Source organism: Dermochelys coriacea, chromosome 5 (genome assembly GCF_009764565.3).
Source record: "Dermochelys coriacea isolate rDerCor1 chromosome 5, rDerCor1.pri.v4, whole genome shotgun sequence".
Classification (NCBI taxonomy): domain Eukaryota; kingdom Metazoa; phylum Chordata; order Testudines; family Dermochelyidae; genus Dermochelys; species Dermochelys coriacea.
Window position 1 is genome coordinate 6,314,228 of NC_050072.1, and position 13,852 is coordinate 6,328,079.

Sequence of the window (13,852 nt, forward strand, 5' to 3'; positions counted from 1 at the left end):
GACCTTCTGCATAACACAGGTCAGAGAATTTCATCCAGTGTTTCTTTCATCAAGCCCATAACTTCTGGTTGAGCTACAGCTGGTCTTTTAGAAAGAGACGGCCAATCTTGATTTAAAGACTTTAAATGATGGAGAATCCATCATGTCCCTGGGCAAGTTGTTCCAATGATTAATTACCCTCATTGTTAAAAATGTGCACTTAATTTCTTTTCTGAAGTTGTTAGAGCTTCAGCCTCCAGCTATCGGATCTTGTTCTGCCTTTGTCTACTACACGGAAGAGCTCTCTACTATCTAAAATCTTCTCTCCTCATAGATACTTGTAGACCATGATGCAGCAACTTTGTAACATTCTCTTGGATAAACAAAAGAGTCTGAGCTTTTTAAGACTCTCATTCTAAGGCAGGTTTTCTAGACCTCAAATCATTCTTGTCACTCTTTCCTGAACCCTTTCCAATTTGTCAATATACTTTTTTATCCTTGCAGTATTTATCCTACTGGTAATTAGTAATAAAAGTCACAAACCAATAATCATAAAGCAAAAAATGTTAGGACAGATTGTCTCTCCCTAAGGTTTCTAAATTGTTCTTTCTCCCCTGTGTAAGGCAGATGAGTGTGTGTGTGTGTGAGAGAGACAGAGAGAGCGAAATAAGCCTATCATGTTTTCCCCAAATATCAGGCTGGAACCTCAACCCTGTTGGGTGTTTGTCCAAATGGAGTGATCTGAGGTTGATGGCCAGGAAGACTCTCTAAATATCTTCACAACTCTTAATTCTAAATTGTAGAGATGAAGATAAGAACCGCATTTTGCACTTTTTTGTGGTTGCACGGAGGTGCGAATCAGAGTTCAGCTTGGTTCTAAATTCTGCTTCCATCATATTTGTGTGCTTTTCTCTGCTGAACACCAAAAAGGTTCCTCATTGTTCCCATATAGACCGTTATTCTTTGGCAAAGAAAAAGCATTTAGACACTGGCAACAAGCCTGAATTATCCCTGTGCAACCAGTGGGGTTACCCAAATCTGGCTCAGCTGGTACAACATGTATGATCGTGTGTCTTTGCAGACAATCAAAACTCTATCATTACCAGCCATGGGAACTGCACCTCTTGAGCTCACATGTATGTGAAACGATGTCAGTGCCACCCTGGCCTTTTAATGGAGTAGCTACACAAACCCGAGGCCCCACACGCCTCAGCTGCAATCCATTTTCCCCAGAAGAGGATTCAGAAAGCACCAATAAATCATCAGCCCTTCCTCCCCTCACCCCTTCATCAGGCCTCTGGGCTGCATGGGCAGAACAGACCCCCCGAGGCGTTCTCCTCCATTAGCCTGCTACTCACCGGCATCGTCTGGCTGCCGTGCAAGGCGTTGATGGCTGCTTGAGCCTCTGTGTGCGAGGAGTATTTCACAAACGCACACCCTGCAAGAGGAGGGAGAGGAAAGAGAAGGGGTTTTAAAACCAGAGATCCGAAAGCAGCGGGCGTCTAACATGGGCAACCGCGGCCAGCCACACGAAAGGGATTTACTCTATTGAAAACCCACGCATCTCTCCTATCTACATAAATTATTTGCTATTTGTAGAGTGCCACAGATGGGCATCACCCATTAGAGTCCACATGTGCTCATCTCTGCCCCAAAGAGCTTGCTGTGAAGACATGAGAGGTGAGAACAGGGAATTGCATTTATGGGATGGTCATCACCTTGGCCAAGGTCAGCTAGAGAACCTCAGACTTCCAGCACTAAATAGCAAGTGTCACAACAGCTTGAGCCTGAGCGTCATGCCTTGGAGCGGTGCGCAGCAACAGAGTCACATCCTCTGTGCGTCAACCACAGTGAGGACACTCAACACACACAGATCTGGGGGTTTTAGGCATTCAGAGCTGATTTCTCTTAGCCTCTTCTAGCCAGGTTTGGGGGCTGAGTGGTGAATTTGTGTGTAGGCACATCAGGTACTAGCGTGAAGAGCACCATATCGTAACTTTACCCAGGAATAAGTCCTGTGTCAGGGGCAGAGAGTCTCACATCATCAGTATGGAGAAGGTATTCTATAAGTATTTTAATTGACACAGAAGAAGATAAGAGATGTGCCGACTTTCACATAAGCAGTGGCCAAGGTGAGAAAACCCCCAGAAGTCCCGGCTTTCAGCCCTTTCTCATACTATCTGGCTATCTTCCCATACGTACCCCTGAGGATTACAAAAGAGGCTATTGAAAGCATGGGAGTTAAAAACATTGGGGTTTTTTTGGGAAAACAAGCCCAACTCTAAAATGTAATTGGGAACCTGTAAATCCCCCCCACCCCAACACTCAGACTGCCTCTCGGGGGAAGTGTAGCAATTGGAGTTATAGACGGATCTAATTTATAAGGGGCTAAGAGGAGACCATCATGAGAAAGTGAGATAGATAAACTTCAGCTGGAAACAATAAGGATCTATTATCACATAATCGCAGACCTGCATTCCCAGACTCCTGAGATACTTCACCTTCCTTTTCACTAATCAGAGATAATCCACAATCAGGGTGTTTAAGTATTTGCAGAGATTCTTTTATATTTTCTGCCTCTAAAAGGAGGACGATTAGCAAGTATACAAAAGCTTTCCAGGTCCAGTAGCCCAGAATTTTGGCTGCAGCTATCAAACTGTGTTTCTTTGTTTCTTGGAGTGAAATCCACCCTCTCTGCACAAAGCCTCAATTAGTGGGAGCTATGCAAGGGTTGGAGGAGTTGGAATTTACTCTGTTCAACCCATAGGGTGTCAACACAACCCGTCTGCTGCTGTCATTCCCTGTTGGGTTTTGAGGTTAACTAAAATTCTTGCTCTGGACAAAGGACCAATGGTATTTAGACACCTAAAATGCAGAAAGATACCTAGTGGAATTTTCAAAAGACACCTATGCACCTACCTCCCATTGAAATAAAAAAGAGTTAGGCAATGAAGGCGCTTTTGAAGTTTGCTGCTAGCAAATTCAGGTGCCCAAATATCTAAAAAGGTGCCTGATTTTTAGCTGATCACTTCCTGAAAAATCAAGGTCCCCCTCAAAGTTGTTGAGATCCTCTGCAAGTCCCCCAATACCATTAAACATGTGAAAATGTAGGGCCATCTACTCAGCAGGGGCTACACTGATTTAATCCAGCTGAGGATCTGGTTCCTAATGTCTAAGCACTATAAGAAACCACATAGAATAGAATAGAAAAACAGCCAAAAGTACACTATAGGCATCATCATATGGGTGAAAGCAGCAGCAGCATGTCCCATGGGTATCATCACTGGAGATCTCTGCTGGGACAGCTCACCCTGATATGCTAGTGCGGAAGAAATGGAACGACATACAGGAGTTTTTGGGGGGAATATTGTGTGCTCTTTGCAAAATGGGGTGAAATATGCAGTGTGCAAAACCTGCAACATCGCAATAGACATTATATGTGGTGATGTTAAAAACATAACATCAAAATAAATAAGCTGATTAAATGCATAAAAATGGAAAGGAGAAAAAGGCCCAACATATTGATTATTTGTCTTCCTATAGCGCCTAGAGAGTCCAAAGATCAGGGACAATGAGATGATTGCTAGACACCGTACTAACACTTAGGAAGACTCCCTCCCTCCCCTGAAGGGGTGCACTCTAAATAGAGAAGACAAAAAAAAAGTGGGAGAAAGGAAATATCATCAACTGCATTTATAAATATCGTTTACAGATGGGACCCTGAGGCCCAGAAAAATTAAGGGTCATGCTCAAGGTCACACAAAAAAACAATGATAAACTGAAGCCAGATCTCCTGAGTCTGAGCCAAATGCCTTAATTCCAAACTCATCCTTCCACTCTTAGGCCTTATCTGTTGCCCACAAAGCACAGTCTGCAGCAAGCAGGGGTGTACATCTCTAGCACACTGCAGAGAACTGTCCATGTGGATCCTGCTACTGCACATTAAGAGTTCACTGTGCAGTTTGACGTTCTGTTGTGAGGCCTTGTCTGGGCTAGGCTAGAAGGCAAGTTGGCACATTTTAGCTCACGTGTCCTAATCAAAATTCTAGTGTGATCAGGGCAGTGTATTCTTTGACATGTGCTGAGCTGGTTGAAATGAAGCCCTGGCTCCCTTGATGTCCTTGACCTGCTAACACGTGTTAAAACTACAGCTGCCTTGTCTAACCTTTTCCCCTAGGATAGACATGGCTGAAATTTTACTCTAGACAAGGTCTTAGAAGAAGAAAACACCATGAGAATGATTGTGTCCTAAAATAACTAGTTCTTCCAGGGAGATGTATCACACTGGCCTCTGGCAGGTGGAGTAGCAGCTTACTTGGAGTTCCTGCTAGCTCTTCCCCACATCTAATTGTCTCATGAGATAAGATAGCTACCTTCGCTTCCCTGTTGGCTGGCTGTTCTGTGTGTGTAAATCAGGAGCCTCACAGCTTCCATAAATAGCACCAGCAAATGGAAACTGGTAATATTAACTCTGTCAAGGCTCAGTATTGATCCCAAATAGCTTCTGAAAAGCAAGGCTGAGACTTCTGCTCACTCGCGCTAATAATTAAACTGGTTAGCAATATGGAGCTGCCACTCAAGTTCAAGTTGTAAAAAAAAAGAGAGAGAGAGCAGGAGAGAATAAGTCTCTAGAGCTGTGTCCTCCTTGGAACCAGCTGCTGACAGATCTCAGTGATTATTGCTTTTATTATTACTGAGCTTTGATTCCTTTGGGGTTATCTTTTATGCCTGACCGCTTTGGGTGAGTGCAGAGGAGCACTTGAATTTCCTGCTTTCCCTTATCCCAACTGGTTTTTCCAATTAATGGAGTGTCTAACCTCATAAGATCAGTGGGGTGGAGCCCCTCCAGGTTAGCTAAGTCTATCCCCTTCCAGTTCGGCTGGCTTTTCCTCCCCACTTTATACAATACAGTTAGTTGAAAAATATATTTAAAAAAATGGGGAAAATTGGTCCCATTTTTCCCCTATTGAAATTCAAAACTTTGATGACCTTTTTCATTGAGATTTGAAATTTTTCAGCTGGCACAAGAACAGGTCATATACCAGGGCTGAATTTGTCCACAAATATTTATGTGAAAAAGGACACCCAAACTTTGTGTTTTGGTCAAAACTTCGATGAAAAACTGAAATTCAGAAAATGTTGATCAGCTGTATTCGTCAACCACCCGTCAAAATGGATAAATGGGATTGTTAGCACGTCACTGCCTTTTCCTTTGGCATCTCCAAGCATGCAGTGGCTGAGGTGATTTTTCAGCTTTCTTCACCTAAACTAACCAACTCTATTTACTAAAGCAATAGACAAGAAAGCTCTCATTTCCCATCCACCAGCAAAACAAACTTTCTGCCATCACAGCATGCTATGGCAGTGAGTTCCATGGATTAATTTTGTGCACTGAAGAAAAGCACTGTCATTCTTGGGAGACCGGGGTTCAATCCCCTGCTCTGCCCAGACTCCCTGTGTGACTTTGGGCATATCTCTTAGCTTCTTTCTAACTCAGTTCCTCATCTATAAAATGGGGGTGACAGCACTACCCTGCCTCACAAGGATGTTATGATGCAGAGACATAGGGCTGAGTCCAGTCCCCTTTTATCACAGGAAACTACTACATGCCCTACTGTATATTTTCATAGCCTGCATCTGCCCCAGATTTCAATAGCTCCACCAGTAGGACTTCTAGTACTTTCTTCAGAGGTCTTTCCTCATTGACCTTATTGCCAGGCAGTGTTTTCCTGAATTCCAGAAGAAATTTTCTCTTTGTTTTATTTCAACCCCAAGTTCTTCAACTAACTCACCCTAAAAAGTTCTCCCACATACAGATTGTCAACTACAGCGGGGCAAAAAATGGAAACAAAAATTTCAACATGAAGAATTTCAAGCCAATGTATTTCAAACTTGTGAAAATTTCCAACCAGTTCTGCTGTTTGGCATTCTTTGGATATTTGTCACCAGTGATCACCGTGTGTAATTATCTTTGCAGACACCAGCCATACCGCGTCACATGGCTACTTGGACATCATCAGGAGGGAAAGAACTTAGAAGGAACCTTCCACTCTGCAACCATAGGCTCCCAATGTCTGAGCTAATGGGAAATTTTTCAGCTGTATTCGTGTTCTGTGCTTTGTGAGCATCCAGCCACGAGAGAATGACATAATCACATATTACTTATTAGTTCTGGCATTTCATGAGACATTAAAAACCTGTGGAACTTTCTCACGAAGGGGCCATCTATCAGAAGTCAGTGCAGTGCTGCCAACCCCACATGATCAAAAAACTCATGAATCGGTCCTAAAAATTCCTAAGACTGGCTTAAATCATAGTATTTAATAATAATAAATGTGCGGTTCTTTCTGCTTTCTGGGTTTTGAGCATCTAGATTACAGCCGAGTCATGTTTTCCAGCCTTTCCGCGCAACTGTGAGAACCAGAAACCTACTTGTTTTTTAAAAAGTGAAAGCTGAGATCCTCACGACTCCAGGAGCCAGGACTTTAAGAGAAGCACCCAATTTTCCAAGACTCAAATGATGAGAGCTGGCAACACTCTCAGATATATCAGATATATATTTACTTTGTCTTCCCCCTCATAGCCCCCTACTCCAATTCTATGACCTTATATGATTAAAATATTGGATGCCACTGTGGTTAAGGGCAGAAAAGCTATGTATGAGAGAATCAGCCTGTCTTCCTGCTGTTCTTATTATCTCAAGTGAATTTTCAGAACTAGGAATTGGGAGCAACTGAGAGAAAGTATGAGAACGTTCTTGTTTCTTCCTCAAATGAAGTGATTCACTTCATTCACACAGAAAAAGGCTAGAAGAAAAGGGTTCTTGGCTTCTTTTTTCATTAGGATCTTAGGGACTCTGGTGCCTCTTGTTCTTATTCTTGTCATTGTGCTTAAGCAAGTGTTTAAAGTTAACCGTGGACCAGATTTTTTAAAGGTATTTAGGTGCCCAACTCTCATTGATTTCAATAGGAGTTAGGCCCCTAAACACCTTTAGAAATCTGGCCCCATATATTTAAGTGCATTCATGGTTCAGGATGGATTTCTAAACAGGAGCCGAAAATGCTGGGGGCTCTTGGACATCGGACTGGTGTTTGGCAAACTCTGAGAAGTAAATTGGTGGGTCTCAGGTTAATTCTAATGGACAAACATGGCTGGACTGAACTACCTCTAACCCCTAGAGACTGGCCCTCTCTGGGAAGATATTGGTAGAATGGCAGGGAGGTGGGTATGTAGTGGGGGAGATTAGTGTTCTGTCAATCCAGCCCCATTCACCGGCACTACACTCATTTAATTTGCTTTACAGCGCTGGAGCAACAGCAGGATCAGACAGAACAGTAGGAGGAGCTACAAGGACAGAGAGGGACCAAGGAAATACTTTATTGAACAACAACACAAAATTAATCCATGGAACTCACTGCCATAGCATGCTGTGATGGCAGAAAGTATAACTGAGCTCCAAAAAAGAACTAGGTAAATCCATGGAGGATAGATCCATCAATGTCTATTAGCCAAGCTGGGAAGGGATGCAAAACCGTGCTTGTAGTGACCTCAAACCTCAATCTGCCAGAAGCCAGGAGGGGAAGATGGGGTGGATCTCTCTGATATTGCCCTGTTCTGTACATTCCCCTGGAAGCTCTGGTACTGGGAGACAGGACACTGGGCTAGATGGACCATTAGTCTGACTCATTATGGCAGCTATTATGTTCTTAAGTCCCAGGCTTTCAGGAGATGAAGCTGTAATTTACAGGCAAACCTGTCCAGCTCACAATGGGTCTGCAAAAGGGCTGGAAAAAATATATCAAGACACAGGCTGGCATTTGTGTGTGTGTCTTCTTCTCTAGCCACCATCAGGCTAATACTTCCATAATGAGTAACGGGGTGGGGGGAGCAGTGATGCATCACATGGGACTGTGAAAAAGCTGAAAATACGGAATAAGAGCCAGATTCAACAGCCATTCATAACAGTGGATAGAATCCCATTAGTTTCAATGTGAATTGGATCAGACCCTCAAAAAGTAGGTGGCTTGGAGGGAATCGTGGCTGGGAGAAAGCTGAGATCCTCTGGTGTGGAACAACACTCCCATTCTGCCATGATTGCTACCTCCCTGCACAGTGTTAGCATCCAGTTTCTGCTCTTGGTGTTAGACTTTCCCAGACATTCACTCTCAGAGCAGAGAGTATATCGGATGGCACACTCCCTTTCCCCTGCCTGTTTCCTACCACAGTGACAAGCTGTGGCCTGTCTGAAGATGAAGAATCTTTGCTGGCTGAGAGTGACTTTACAGGCATATCAGAGTCTTTCTCAAATACATCACTGTGGTTAGGATCCTCCGTCTTCGTGTTGCAGAAATATGACCGTCAATGTTGTCACATGTCAAAATAGCTGGTGACATATGAACTGCAGCAGCAGGGCTGGTGTCTTCTTCACACACGCCAGCACATTTAATGAAATATTACATGCCGATCAATATTTAATGGATGCATTTCATTGTCAAGAGAGGAGGGCTTCCTGTTTAAATTGAAGATACTTTTCTAGGAAATGACTGGAAGAATGACCCTGATAGTAGATGGAAAATTTGTGTTCAAATGCTGATGCTGGGGAAAAAGCTGTGATGTGCCATGCTTCAAGGACAGAACACCCCAGCTGCATGTGTCCAGGTGGTACGTGCTGTCTCAAAAGGGCCAACTGGCTAGTCAATCCAATGAGCCCAATTTTCACATTTTAAGTATTTGCCTGTGAAACTTGATAGAAGAGCTTTTAAATTGGGGATGGCAAATACCGACAAGTGCAACGGGTACACACTCAAAAATGTATGTGCATTTGTTACCCTGCAGTTTGTGCAAGCTAGTGGGTATATGCACATGCAAAATGGCCCTTTTGTGTGTATTTACCTCTCTTACAAGTGCAGGTCCCCATTTGTATGCAATTGTGGGTCTTTGCATTGTGCACACACATTATGCCTTGCTGAGAAAGTTAGGTCCATGTGATTATCCACTCCATTCTTCTGGGGAAAAATGCAAGATCATTTCCTTTGTTCTATACATTCTTCACCACTTTGCCAACGCCAGCTTTAAGAGACTGGGCTTCTACCATTTCAAGTTAGGAAAAGCATAGTGCGGGGAGTTGAGAAATCTGGATTCTTGGTTCAGCTGCACCATCCTGCCTCCTTGGACACTGCTGGCTTCCCTGATTTTAGACTCTGCTAATGGTGAAGTAAATTCTATTTTTAAATGTCCAAAAATCAAATAAGAAAACAAGTTCAGAAGTTGATCTCCATACTCAGAAGTCAGAATGCTTATTGGAACCTGCAATACTGATCTGCATATTACAGCTAGTTGAAACATTTGGCTTTTTGATCATAGAAAATTTTTATTTTGGTCAAAATTATCTGGCTTTTCTCAGGGGGCGAGGGGCACAAAAAGCACCCTTCCCGCAATGTTTTGGGTAAAAGATTTTGGGTTTTGAAACTGAGTCACTGTCTCCAGATTGCCTCTTTGTGGCCAAGGGTGGCTTTGCCTCAGTTTCCCTCCGAGGTTCCTGGAACTAATCCACAAAGGCTTTCCCCTACCTAATGACACCCCTGCTTGGGGCTGGTCTAATAACAAACAAGATTGTTTGTTTGGAAGATTGGGCCAAAAGAAATCTAATGAGGTTCAATAAGGATAAGTGCAGGGTCCTGCACTTAGGATGGAAGAATCCAATGCACCGCTACAGACTAGGGACCGAATGGCTCGGCAGCAGTTCTGCGGAAAAGGACCTAGGGGTGACAGTGGACGAGAAGCTGGATATGAGTCAGCAGTGTGCCCTTGTTGCCAAGAAGGCCAATGGCATTTTGGGATGTATAAGTAGGGGCATAGCGAGCAGATCGAGGGACGTGATCGTTCCCCTCTATTCGACACTGGTGAGGCCTCATCTGGAGTACTGTGTTCAGTTTTGGGCCCCACACTACAAGAAGGATGTGGATAAATTGGAAAGAGTACAGCGAAGGGCAACAAAAATGATTAGGGGTCTAGAGCACATGACTTATGAGGAGAGGCTGAGGGAGCTGGGATTGTTTAGTCTGCAGAAGAGAAGAATGAGGGGGGATTTGATAGCTGCTTTCAACTACCTGAAAGGGGGTTTCAAAGAGGATGGCTCTAGACTGTTCTCAATGGTAGCAGATGACAGAACGAGGAGTAATGGTCTCAAGTTGCAATGGGGGAGGTTTAGATTGGATATTAGGAAAAACTTTTTCACTAAGAGGGTGGTGAAACACTGGAATGCGTTACCTAGGGAGGTGGTAGAATCTCCTTCCTTAGAGGTTTTTAAGGTCAGGCTTGACAAAGCCCTGGCTAGGATGATTTAACTGGGACTTGGTCCTGCTTTGAGCAGGGGGTTTGGACTAGATGACCTTCTGGGGTCCCTTCCAACCCTGATATTCTATGATTCTATGATTCTATAAGTTGAAACAAGCCTCAAAATCCCACAGTAAAGTCCATCAACCCACAACACAACAGTTCATTCACAGCTCTTGCTCTTCTTCAGGCCCAGTCTGCCCTTCATCAAGCTGCCAATCCCAGATGTTTCTAGCTGGAGTCCTTCCCTGCTCTCCAAGCAGCCACTCACAGGCTTTCCTACTTGGAGTCCTTCCTTTCCCTGAGTTGTCTTCTCTATCATTCAGAGAGACCAGCAGATAAACCCCTTTGGCTGCTCTGCTCTTTTGACTACTAGCCTTCCCCAACTCTCTCTGGCTCGGAGATCAGCAGGTTCACACCTTCTGCTGCATGCCTGGTCCTGGTGATCTCAGGGTCTCCTGCAGGAGACTTGCTGCTCTCTGCAACCCTCAGCAACCTTCTCCAGACATTTGCTGACCTTTCTCTCTCCCTCTTTCTCTCTCTCCTCTCCCAGGCCTTTGCTTTATTTATCCAGGAAGCCTGATGGAATCACATGACCCATCTTTCTATTCCCCACCCGGGGAGAGGAGTTAATCATCTCACAGGTGAGGCTGAGACCCATTTCCCATTAAAGGTCCAGCCACCCAGTGACACCCCCAAATTTAACATTTTAATCAAACTTCTTTTGTGAAAATTGACATCTTTTCAGTTTTTGTTTTCTTTGGAAATTTAGGGAAAAAGAACCATTTTAAAAACATGTTTTTCATGAAAAATAATGGGGATTTTTTGACCAGCTCTACCGAACATACTACTAGAACTGCCTTCCTTCTGATGTTTCATTACTTTTGCTTATGCTTCCCATGCTTCCCATGGAAATGGTCAAACTCGGATTGACTTCATTGGGTGCTGCAGCAAACTCTAAAACACTATTTCTGTAGTATTGGCATGAATATTGATATTCAATATTGAATATTGATAGCCTGGAGTGGCTACAGTGAGAATTACACATGATAATGAAGAGGAACTTTTGTGTTGGAGGTGAGAGAGAAGAGAAAGGGGCCCTGGGTTACATTCTTGGCTCTGCCGCTAGGCAGCTGTGTGAGCTTAGAGAGGCCTTTTCTCTCTACGGGCCTCTTTTTTTCCCCTCCCATTCTTTGTCTTGTCTATTTGACTATTAGCTCTATGGGACAGAGACTGTCTCTTATGGTTCGTACATCACCCAGAATAATGGGGTCCCAATATGGATTGGGGCCTGTAATACAGGTAATAAAATCATCTGGGACTTGGGAAGAGCTAGGGGTTGAAGATGGCAAGTGGAACACTGGGTTGTGTTAAGAGAATGAATGAGCACGTTTCACCTGAAGGCACTCAAACGCAGAGAAAGGAAAACGTGGCTCTGGATTGCTTCAGGGCGGATTATGAAAGCAAATTTTACAGGACATGGGTGGGCATATTTTCAAAAATAAGTACTGTACTTAGGTGGTGCCCACAAAATACGCACTTACAAGGTGAAAGAGCACTTGCATCCAATGAAGTGAGCTGTAGCTCACAAAAGCTTATGCTCAAGTACATTTGTTAGTCTCTAAGGTGCCACAAGTACTCCTTTTCTTTTTGCGAATACAGACTAACACAGCTGCTACTCTGAAACCGACTTACAAGGCGGGCAGTGATGCATGCAAGCTGGTATGAATGCAAAGAAGTGTATGCACGTAATCATTTGTGGGAACGTACTTTGGGCACGCAACTGGTCCTTTGTGCTCAGGCACACATATGCTGCAGAGACGGGGCCAAACTCAGCTGGTGTACTTGGCCTTCAATGGACCTTAGCCCATTTACAGCAGCAGAGAGTATGGCCCACTCCTTGGGGACCTTAATTTGAAAGTTTGGCCCTAATCAATCCAAGAGGCAAGAGTCATCTAGCCACTGAGTCACCCTCGTCTACTGGATGCTGTTGTTCAGAGGATGGTGCTGGCTGCAGGGGCCATGCACCATGTAGCACGAGCCTTCTTACCTTTGCTGTTGCCATCGGGTCCCCGGAGGATTGTGCACTCCTCAATGTTCCCGAACGCCTCGAATAGCCTGCGCACATCGTCTTCTGACTGCTGCTTGTTGAGCATGCCCACAAAGAGTTTTCTGTCTTCTGGAACAAAATAAAGAGATGCTTACCATATTTCAGGAGGAGTGTGAAAGCCAATGTGACTCCACACAACATGCAAAAGAAAGAGGTGGGAGGGAGATGCGGCCCTCCCCCATCCAAGGCAAACAGCTTCAGAAGTGGCTATGGTTTTTGGATGCCAAGCTGGAAACACCTTAAAGGGGCCTGGTTTTTAGAAAGTGCCGAGCGTCATGTTGAGCACTAGAAAACAGAGGCACCTAAAACCAGTTAGTCACCTCTGAAAACTGATGCCCCAAGCCTCATGAGTCAGTTCTCTCTGCTCAGTCTTTGCAGACGAGTCCCCAGAAATAAAACACTGGTATTTTCCAGACTGCCATTCAAAGGGAATGCATACAAGGATGGCATTTAGAACCAACCTTCAATTAGGAAGTGCCCTTTTTAGTAGCCACACTTTACCCTATAAGCTGCAGGAGAAAATAATTAAGTTTAACAAAAGCGGCTCTGTTTTGAATTGGTCTTTGATTTAAAGCAGCGAGGGAAGTAATTAAATGGAATGGAAGCCCTGGCTTGTAAATGAAGGTTTTGGTCTTATATAAATATATATAAACGTTGACATATACGTTATACATATAAACGCATTTATGTACACACACAGATCTCTACACAGAGAAAACTATTTTTGAAGGTCAGCTGATTGAAGCCAATGGAATGGATTTTGCCCAAACTTTCCCAAACTTGCAGTGGTCATCATTTAAAGCCAAAATTTACTAATACAAGTATCTGAGATAGGACAGGTACATCCTATTTCAACTAATGGGCTAGACCCACTAGCATCTCTGATACCACTGTGCTCTGTTGGTAGATGCTGTTTTTTTAATGGCAAGCATTGTATTTACCTTTGGGCTTATGGTAAGGCTATGATTACAGTACAGGCATGTCAGTCAGGGGTGTGAAAAGGTATGATCCCTGATCAAAACAGCTGTGCCTGCATAAACTGCTAATGTAGATGCAGTTTTATCGGAAACACTGCACTTTTACTGGTATAGCTTGTTTAGCTTGGGTGTGGTATATGTGTGGAATAAACTACACCAGTGAAAACACAGCTTTGCCAGTATAAGCAGTGTCCCCACTAGAAGCATTTTGTCATTATTCTATACTGTTATACCTATATTGGTAAACAGCTCCTAATGTAGACCAGCTGTTGAAAGAAACAAACCTCGACAAAGCATCCTGGGTCCAGTCCAATGGCCACCGAAGTCAATAGAAAGACTCTCATGGACTTCGGTGGGCACTGGATCTACTGTTAGAATGGATTTCTATTCATAGCATTGTTACTGGTAGCACTATACAATATCTCTGCATGAAGGGGAAAAAAGGAAATTT

At 43.8% G+C, this 13,852-nt stretch overlaps 1 protein-coding gene across 15 annotated transcripts in view; it reads right to left on the reverse strand.

Annotated features, from left to right (window-relative positions):
- CELF4 (CUGBP Elav-like family member 4) overlaps window positions 1-13,852 on the reverse strand; it is a 904,974-nt gene that overhangs the window by 155,349 nt on the left and 735,773 nt on the right. For 10 of the 15 annotated variants that reach the window (XR_006281574.1, XR_005293071.2, XM_043515022.1 and 7 more), the window contains exons 4-5: window positions 12,365-12,493; window positions 1,338-1,417 (exon numbers count right to left, since the gene is read on the reverse strand). Coding sequence is in view for 12 of the 15 variants with exons in the window: in XM_043515022.1 (XP_043370957.1) it covers window positions 1,338-1,417; window positions 12,365-12,493 (209 nt within the window). In the remaining 3 variants the exon portion in view is untranslated. The remainder of the gene's footprint in view (window positions 1-1,337; window positions 1,418-12,364; window positions 12,494-13,852) is intronic. The other 5 variants (XR_005293072.2, XM_043515021.1, XM_038402852.2 and 2 more) reach the window with 1 other exon arrangement.